The sequence below is a fragment of the Zea mays genome, chromosome 7, assembly GCF_902167145.1.
Source record: "Zea mays cultivar B73 chromosome 7, Zm-B73-REFERENCE-NAM-5.0, whole genome shotgun sequence".
NCBI lineage: Eukaryota > Viridiplantae > Streptophyta > Magnoliopsida > Poales > Poaceae > Zea > Zea mays.
The window spans coordinates 115,946,835-115,956,071 of record NC_050102.1 but is presented as its reverse complement, the minus strand read 5'-3'; the positions used below and the strand labels follow the sequence as shown (position 1 = coordinate 115,956,071).

At 40.3% G+C, this 9,237-nt stretch overlaps 1 protein-coding gene and 3 non-coding genes across 4 annotated transcripts; all 4 read left to right on the top strand.

Annotated features, from left to right (window-relative positions):
* Nucleotides 1–239: 239 nt before the first annotated feature.
* On the top strand, nucleotides 240–4,898 carry LOC100283829 (uncharacterized). Its single transcript, NM_001156727.2, has 10 exons — nucleotides 240–459; nucleotides 1,927–1,989; nucleotides 2,063–2,144; nucleotides 2,235–2,305; nucleotides 2,404–2,492; nucleotides 2,592–2,795; nucleotides 3,131–3,386; nucleotides 3,488–3,715; nucleotides 4,074–4,271; nucleotides 4,350–4,898. The coding sequence occupies exons 1-10, from the start codon at nucleotides 325–327 to the stop codon at nucleotides 4,557–4,559; spliced, it is 1,536 nt and encodes a 511-aa protein (NP_001150199.1). The 5' UTR covers nucleotides 240–324; the 3' UTR covers nucleotides 4,560–4,898.
* A 2,004-nt stretch (nucleotides 4,899–6,902) lies between these two features.
* On the top strand, nucleotides 6,903–6,992 carry LOC111589849 (small nucleolar RNA R44/J54/Z268 family). The gene has a single exon (XR_004851681.1). It is a non-coding gene; the product is annotated as a small nucleolar RNA R44/J54/Z268 family (small nucleolar RNA).
* Nucleotides 6,993–7,118: 126 nt separating this feature from the next.
* LOC111589866 (small nucleolar RNA snoR122) lies at nucleotides 7,119–7,197 on the top strand. Its single transcript, XR_004851696.1, has one exon. It is a non-coding gene; the product is annotated as a small nucleolar RNA snoR122 (small nucleolar RNA).
* A 125-nt stretch (nucleotides 7,198–7,322) lies between these two features.
* LOC111589844 (small nucleolar RNA Z267) lies at nucleotides 7,323–7,396 on the top strand. Its single transcript, XR_004851676.1, has one exon. It is a non-coding gene; the product is annotated as a small nucleolar RNA Z267 (small nucleolar RNA).
* The last annotated feature ends 1,841 nt before the right edge of the window (nucleotides 7,397–9,237 follow it).

Genomic DNA, 9,237 nt, shown 5'->3' with positions numbered 1-9,237 from the left:
AGTTTGAACCCTTTTGCATAGTTTTATCTTATTTTTGTATAAAGCGAGAAGGGCGGATAACGATGAAAACCGTGGAACCGTGAAAACTAGTACTTTATAGTAGTGATGATGAAATGATATTGTTTTCATCGGTTTTTATTTCATCAATTAAAATGGTGACATGAGTATATTTTTGAAAAAACGAATTAAAAATAAAATTTAATCCGTCAAGGGAAGATGGACTCACGCTCAATGGGCTGAATTTGGGCTTTCCCGTAGAAAACTCAGTCCACGCTTTTGGGCTTTCCCTTTGCCCCTACTCGTCTTCCCCACCGAAGCAGGGTGATGCGGAGGGCGTCGCCTTCGCTGTCTCCGGCGAGGGGCCCGGCGGTCTTCGCCGCCGCGGTCGTGGTGTTTCTGCCGGTCTTATTCCCCGGGTTGTTCTCCCCTCTTGGCCACGCTTTCCCTTCTGTCTTCTCGGTGAGCCCCACTTTCCCCTCCCCACTGTTGCGTCATTCGATTTGAGCAGGCGTAGCGTCATGTCGTCAGCTTGTTTAGTTGCTTCGTGCGGTTTCTGTTGCTAATTTGCGGCGCCTTGGTGAAGCCGCGCCCTTTGTTTGTGGTGCGCAATTGCTGGATCATTTTAGGGGGATTGATGTGGCTGTACTTGTGGAGAAATGGCGTGGCAAAACTGACAAAATTTTAGTTATATTTAATGGTTTATTACGCACCATGTTAGAGAAAATGCAAACTTATGACCTTAGTGGAAATTACTGAACTATAAAGCTACTATCTAAAGAGCTGACTCTTTTGAAGGATCCATGCCTGTATATGTCCTTAAGGATCTTCGTTTTTCTTTTAGTGGTATACTAGTAAATTGCGCGCACCCTGCACGTGTAGAAAATAACGGGGCGTGTAAAAAAGAATTTAGTAATATAAGTAACAGAAATGTTGTAGCTTTCTACCTTAATTGGTTGTCTAGCGAAGCTGATCTAGCTAGACTGGTGGACTTGAAAAGAGTTTGGGATTTAATCGTGCATAGTGACGGATCAAAAATCTAATAGAGTCTTAGACTGATTTTGATATGATAACAAAACATAGCACCCCAAATAAAAGTTCAATTAAAAACAACAAAGTGTGGCGATATTTTGTTCTTTCTTTTGCAAATATTATGACAGATCTTTAGTTTACATAATATTTTAATCATAAGATGCACACAGATATTCTAAATTTGTTCCAAGACTAGTGTACTTTTGTCGTTAGATTAACCAAATTTGATCGCCTAGATATGTGTATTTTTGTCCTCAGAGTAACCAAATTCGATCCAAGAGGTCCACTAACCAATCTAGTCCATTGGGAACGGAAGCACGCCAGCCTTGCCCAGTTGTCGTTCCTGGTGGTGGGCACACGCGCAGCTGCCTCAACCCAAGGACCGATCCATCCAATTCAGTTCTGTGGCGTCTATTCCTCTCTGTCTCCCTCCTGTCTGCGTACTCCGTAGACACGGACTCCTGGATTCAGAGCGGGAGGGCAGAGAGGGCCGGATGGCGGGCTGGCGGCGATGCTGGTGCCTGGTGGGCGCGCTACGGAGGGGGAAGTGGATGCCGACGCGTCTCGCGCCTCCTCGCTCAGCCGCTTCGCAGATTCATGAGTTAGCTACGGAACGTTTCTAGACGTAGGAATGCAAATGGACGGCTGAAAAAAGAAGAACGACATGGACAGTCTAAGCGTTGAGTATTGCTTCCGGCTTTAATATATAGAAATGGGATGAAGTGTGTACTGGAGTACTTGCCTTGATCACCAGTTGGTACTATTGTGTGCATAATGTATGAGATCAACTTATGAGATTATGGTAGAAGTATGCTTCTGGTGAATTATTCTGTAAAAATGTTATATTCCATTTTTGGATTTTGCACATGCCAATGTTTTGTTTCCGGTATTTTGCAGGAGTGGAATGCCCCTAAGCCAATGCATCCTTCTCTTTTGAATGAGGCCTTGCGATGGACAGCTGTGAGTACATCTATGTCAAATGAAAACTGCTGTCATTGTGGTTGATGATATTTTAACATATGTTTTGTTGCAGACAGACGGACAAAAGAAAGATCTATGGTCACCCTTGCCATATCAGGGGTGGAAACCATGCTTAACGCCATCAGTTTCTCACAGTAATTTACTTCTTTTATGTGATGATGAAACATAGTTCCTCTTCCTGTTGAAGAAATTAATTAATTAAACATCTTTTATTTTAATGTTAGAATTACCTCTGGAACCAAGTGGATACATCCAAGTATTTCTTGATGGTGGATTGAACCAACAAAGAATGGGGGTATGCTCTTCTAATTACTATTAGTATGATTTTAGGACATGAGATAGCTTTCTTTATCCAGGCTTTAGATTGGCCAACTCTTTATTCCAATTCTGTAGATATGTGATGCCATTGCAGTTGCAAAGATTCTTAATGCTACTCTTGTGATCCCACATCTTGAAGTAAACCCTGTTTGGAAGGATTCAAGGTGCCTCTGTAGTTTGAAACTATATATTCCATGTTCTCCTGTTGAGGCAGAAATATTTTTTTTTATATATTATACTGGTTCATTTTTTCCTGGCTGCAGCTCATTTGAAGAAATTTTTGATGTGGATCACTTTATCAACTCCCTAAAAGATGAAGTTTCCATTATCAAAGTGCTTCCAAAAGAATTTTCTTGGAGCACAAGAGAGTACTATGGCACAGGCATCCGTGCTACAAGAATAAAAACTGCACCTCTTCATGCCTCAGCAAATTGGTATTTGGAGAATGTCAGTCCTATCCTGCAAAGGTCAGTGACAAATTGAACTTGCAGTGTCTCTATTTGACTATTTGTTATGCATGTAGTTTTACTTTCTGAAGGCGCTTGTATCACAAGACATCTTTCTAGCTCTCTCTTTAATGATGCCTTAGTTGAGATTTTGCACTGATTTTGAGATTGATAGACACTTGACATATTGAATACAATTCCTGAGAAGGTTGTTCATGTTTTGCCCAGCTCAGCTGCTACTGAATTTGCTCTATTTCTGTTAACATTATGTCTAACTATTGTTTGATTTACTGAGTTGGTTACTCGATGAAGATAATTTTCACCAGCAATCTTATCTCCTGCTGTTCCACTGCCAGCTATGGGATTGTTGCGATCGCTCCCTTTTCTCACCGCCTTGCATTTGATGATTTGCCTGTGGATCTTCAACGCTTGCGTTGTAAAGTTAACTTCCAAGCTCTGGTCTTCCGTTCTCACATTATCTCACTTGGAGAAACACTTGTGAAGCGCTTGAGGTCTCCGGTCCGGGTTCATTCCAGTAAATCTATCCATCAAGTTGTAGGAGACACAAATCAAGCTGAAAAATATGCAGTTTTGCATCTCCGTTTTGATAAGGTAGATGACAACTTCTGCAGTATTGGACGGTGCTTGTGTATCTTTGTGCTCCTAAAAGAATTTCTGTTCCAGAACATTGCAAATTTATCTAAACTTTTCAGGATATGGCTGCACATTCTGCATGTGACTTTGGAGGTGGCAGAGCTGAACAGCTAGCTCTTGCTAAGTACAGGCAAGTTATATGGCAAGGAAGGGTATTAAATTCACAGCTAACTGATGAGGAGCTTCGGAACACAGGACGCTGCCCATTGACCCCAGAAGAGATTGGGCTGTTACTGGTAGCCCTTGGCTTTGACAACAGAACTCGACTCTATCTTGCATCTCACAAGGTTTGACTCTTCTGTGCTCTAACCTTTTCTTGCAGGGGAAATCAGGAAGTTTTAAGAGCATCTCCACCAGATCTCCTATTTCTTCTCCCCTATAATTAGTTATAAGAAACCTTTCAAAAGTAACTCTATGATATAAGAGACCTTTGCTCCAGCAAATTACCAAAACTCATCCTGATTTAGGAGAGGGAGAGGTCTCCCCTTTATTTAGGAGAGTTGGTGGTGGATTTAGGAGATCTCCTAAAATATAGGGATAGGATATGTGATAAGAGATCTACTGCAGCTGTTGCCTTCCTATTTGATGGATAGGGAGAGTATAGGAGATCTGGTGGAGATGCTCTAACACGCCTCACATATCCAGGTATATGGTGGAGAAGCCAGGATCTCTAGCTTGCGCAAACTATTTCCGTTGATGGAGGACAAGAGGAGCCTTGCATCTGAAGATGAACTTGCTAATGTTGAAGGGAAGGCTTCTGTTCTAGCAGCTCTTGACTATTATATCAGCATGCATAGCGACATTTTCATATCTGCATCTCCTGGAAACATGCACAATGCTTTGGTAAGTTATCGTTGCCTCTATATTTATTAGATCATTCCTTTAACGCGTAGCCTTCACTAGAACAATTCTTCGCCTCAGGTGGCTCACCGAAGCTATGAGAACTTGAAGACCATAAGGCCAAACATGGCACTGCTTGGGCGCACCTTTGCGAATAAGAGCATGGAGTGGCCAGAGTTTCAGCAGGTTGTACAGGCAGGACACAAAGGAAGATACGGGCAAATCCGGTTGAGAAAGGCAACGCAATCCATCTACACTTATCCTGCACCTGACTGTATGTGCCAAGGATAGGCTACTGGTTTCAAAATTTCAGAAAACCAATCGGTTCTGCAGCAAATGAAGGTCGAGGATCGCCGTCTCAAATGTTGCATTGCGGTTAGTACATTCCAGCTGCCACTAGATATGCAAGTTTGATTTTTTTGGGACAGCTGCTATGTACTGGATCTCCTCTCTCTCTCTCTCTCTCTCTCTCTCTCTCTCTTCACAATACAGTTTGGTGCAGATGCAGTTTATAGATATTCTCATATTCGTGGTTGTGACGGGTGTTAAGATATCACACTTGCCATTAACACTTTGCGCTCTTCAGCTTCTACATCTATTTTAATGCATCATGTATTCTTCAGTGCCGAACTATGTGCTTGGAGCGAAACTGACCCTGTTCGAGGTTTAGGACGAGCCGAGCCGAGCCAAACTTTGTTTTATACTAGCTCGTTAGGGTCTGTTTGAAAATGCAGTTTTGAAATACTATAACTTTGAGATACCACAGTTTACAATTATACATGACACAATACTACGATATCACTTTACCATAGTAAAACCATAGTATTGTTTAAAACCGAGATCTGTTTGGTTCTATTGGAAAAAAACAAAGTATATGCAGAGAGAAGAGAAGAAAACTAAAGTCCCGAGTAGAGTTTCGAAAACTTAAAAATACCACGGTTTTGAATAAAACATGGTATTTAAAACTGTGTTTTACCTGTATAAACTAAACACCTTTTTGAGTTTCAATACTATAGTATCATCAAATGCCATAGTATTGTTTTAAAACTGTAAAAATACTACACTTCCAAACAGTGTCTGTTAGCCTTACCGAGTCAAGCTCGAAGTGAGCTGAGCCGCAGCGGGTGAAGGTGGCTCATTAACAATGACAAGTATTTGCTCTGTTCGAATTTCGAATAGGTTATCAGGATCCACTGGTTTTTGTATTGCGGAGTCAATCCAAATTAGGGGTTGTTTGGTTCGTGCTTAAATATGCCACACTTTATCTAAGGTTAGTCGTTCGAATTGAAGAACTAACCTTAGGCAGAAAAGTTAGGCAAAGTGTAGCAACTTAGGCATCAAACCAAACAGGCCTTTAGACTCATTATAGGCCACCCGACCCACCCGACTGGGAACCATCCCTTATTCTTAGAATTCCTATGGCACTTCGAAAGATCATGTGCCCTGAACTCGTACGTGACTTATCCTCGCTGATGTCAAAACCCAGCAGATTGTACTTTTTCTTTGAGTGGCCAGGCCAGGTAGATCCTAAGAATAGAGAACCTATGGCGTCTGAGATGGGTGGAACCTGACTGGGAACCGAATTAGCCCTTAATCTAAATTATTCTAACTCATCAAAGCTTATATAAATAAGCAACCTGACTGGGAACCGAATTGGCCCTTAAGCGGAAGTTGATTATGCTTGAGATATCAGCTCCTTGTACTTGAATCATTCTATCGCTATCTTGTTGACCTTGTTCGAGTGTTCTTGAAAGAAAGTAATTTCACTTCTTTTAGCCGAATTGTACGAACTTGTTCGTTTGAGTTGTCTGAATGGAGTCTGGACCATTTGTAATAAGGGATGGTTAAGTCTGGGTCCAACAATACTCTCTAAAGGGTTCTGTACCCTAAATTTAGAGGGTGAGGACGTCCTCTACTCCCTCCAGCAACGTCCTTTAAACGGTCCTCTAAATTTAGAGAACGCTGCTGGATCCTCTATATGTAGAGTTTCTCTAAACGGTTCTCTATCTATTTGAATACTTTAAACAACCGGTTTAATAAAACTAAAATATGTACAATATATTTAAGAGTATGACAAATACGTATGTACAAAAATTAAAAAAATTAAAAATGTCTTTAATATAGGTATTTACATATAGAGGACGTGATTTAGAGGACGTTGTTGGAGAGAAAGTAGATATAGGAGATTGAATCTTGTAGAGAAGACTGTAAATGACGGATATAGAGGATGTATATAGAGTACGTTGCTGGAGATAGTCTAAGCGTATAACTTATGCATGGGCCGAAATAAAAAAAATTTCCCACTAAACAGAGAAGATAATAGAACGCTTAGGCCCGTTCGAACTCGTGGACAATAGGCCCAGCCCACAAACTACAACATCCTACCGGAAAACCCTAGGAAGTCCGACGACAGCTATATATAAGGCCGCCGGAGCGATGTCCCAACAATCGCCTCGTCTCACAGTCCTCGCCGACGGCAGCCGCGCCTTCCATGCGATACTCTCCACTATGTTGTTTGCATCCTTCTATTCGTGCTGCGGGCTGGTCTTTGCTCTTCTTTCTTTTATGCTCTGAGATCTTTGGTTGCTTGAGTTTATCGTTTTTCTTCTTGTCGATTTGGATTGAGATTGGATGCAAGCAGGTGATGAGAACAAGACAGGGACATCAGAACCCTTTTCCGGGCATGATAGACCAAGTCTATAATGGGAATCTCTCTGATGCTTTAGCTTTTCCAAATCCAAAACTCGCCTTCAATGGCCGTCCCTCTAATGCTTTAGCTTTTCCAAAACTAAATCTCCTTTCTCTGTGTATCTTTCTTTCGGGGTCTTGCTTCTTGTCATGTTCGTTGGCTGCCGATGATGCATAAAAAATGCACGTATTATCGGAATTGTTCCATGACGATCCACAAATTGTCACTACCACTGAGGCAGACTGTGGTCTTGAATCTGTTCTTTTTCCAATGTGATTAATTCGTTTTTCTGTCATTTTATCATCGTTGTCAAGTGTACCATTAGGCTGTTTAACACAAGTTTAGGCTGGTGTATTATCTCGAGCAAATTGCCGATGATGGTGTTAAATATACTTTGTAGCGATTCCGCTGTGAAAAAAACTTAAATCTGAGGCATTTGCAGAGTATTGCCGTACATTTTCATCTTCCCTTTACATAGTGACCCTCACAAAAAAATTTCATCGTCTATAGGTTTGTGTTTCATTTTCTACAGACTTTATACTTCCTACGATGTTATATTACATTCTGATAGTTAATTGATTGGATCGTGTGAACAACTGCACATGATAAATGTTGTAAATCGTTTTTGATATCTGAGGAATACTGGCCTGCTTCACACACTCATATTCTAGAGATACCAAAACAAAAAAAATACACGGTCGAACTACCAGAATGTCTAGAAATGTGGAGTTTAAAGTAGAAACGCTTTTTTTGGATGGAAAATCTATGAAGTCATAGTTTTAGTTAGTAGAAACCTAATTCGTTAAAATTCCGTCCAGTAAAACAGAGGAATTATAAATTTATAAAATTATAGGATATTATATAACATAACTTATTTTAAACAGAGTAGGTTACCACCAGATTATATAATACAACTTATTTTGAACAGAGGAGATTATAAATGTAAACAAACAGCCTCTAATTGCTTTAGGCCCGCACACAATTCTGTTCTATCTATATATGAAACGTCCATAACTCCTAAAAATCTCGGGAGCAAATCTACGTCTGCAATAGATGATTGTTCTAATTTTGACGGCTACGGCAGCATCTCACAATCCTTGGGCGGTTGAGATTCGTGGTGTTGTGCGCGCGCTGTGTGCCACGGGGACCCGATCGGCATCGTTCTTCTCCTGCCCCGCTGTAGCGTGCCTTCGCTCCTCGTGCAGAAGCTTTCGACACTGGTTTTGGAAAACCATGTACAACGATTGTTGTACAATGTCGTAATGCATTAACAATACACTATTCGATATTTTAAGATTCCGTCTTAAGGCAGTAGATTTGAATCTTTGATCAACAATATCTATAAAAAATATTATTTTTGAAATTAAGAATTTATTTTCAATCTCGTTTGTATTAAGTCAATTTTTGAAGTTTATCAACAATACTAGATCATGGAGCGCCTGAAGGGCGCCCTATCCAACTCAAGGGAAAAACATGAATGAACTTTTGTTCGTGCCATATTCAAATTCAGCGAAAGATTTGATAAATTATTTAGCACAATTGCTGCTTCAAAGAATGAATCTCCCACCATGAACAAAGTCACATAACAATTAGGACAAATTGATGTCTTCTATAATCCCAATATAAATATATTGTCATTTGTCCAGGTATCTTCCATAGCGAGTTGCAAGAATTACAATAACCTGCAATATACCTTCCACAGCGAGTTGCAAGAATTACAATAACCTGCAATTACCAGTGAGAATAACACTTCCCAGTGATACAACTGATGCACAGTATTCAATGGTATGTGGTGTATTATGGACATCATCCAGGATACTGATATGCCAAGCATTACAATCACAATAAATCGTTGAAATGGCAACTGAAGAATCTATACAAAGGTCATCTTATCTCGGACAACAATTGGGTCTAATAAATCTCCTCGGGAGTTGCTAATTTGAATGGTAGTTAAATCAAAAGGCAACCATTAAGAATTGTGCCCAATTCTGTAGACTGCAACAAGCTTGCACTCGTGAGAATTATTTTCTATTTATATAGTAAGAGAGGTTGAATTGAAGCACAAATGTAATAAAATGCACAAACACTTAATACAAAACATAGAGAACATGCTACTACAAAACCATGGAGAAAATTAAAGTTCCATTTGAACCCTGTGTGTTTTACAAAATAGCAAGTTCCAAAAGTTGAAGAGAAGTTTTTTGAATCTCGACTTGGTAAAAAAAGGGCATGGCTGCCTAGAACGATGAATTCGTGCAACCTGAGGGCTCGGTAAAGAAA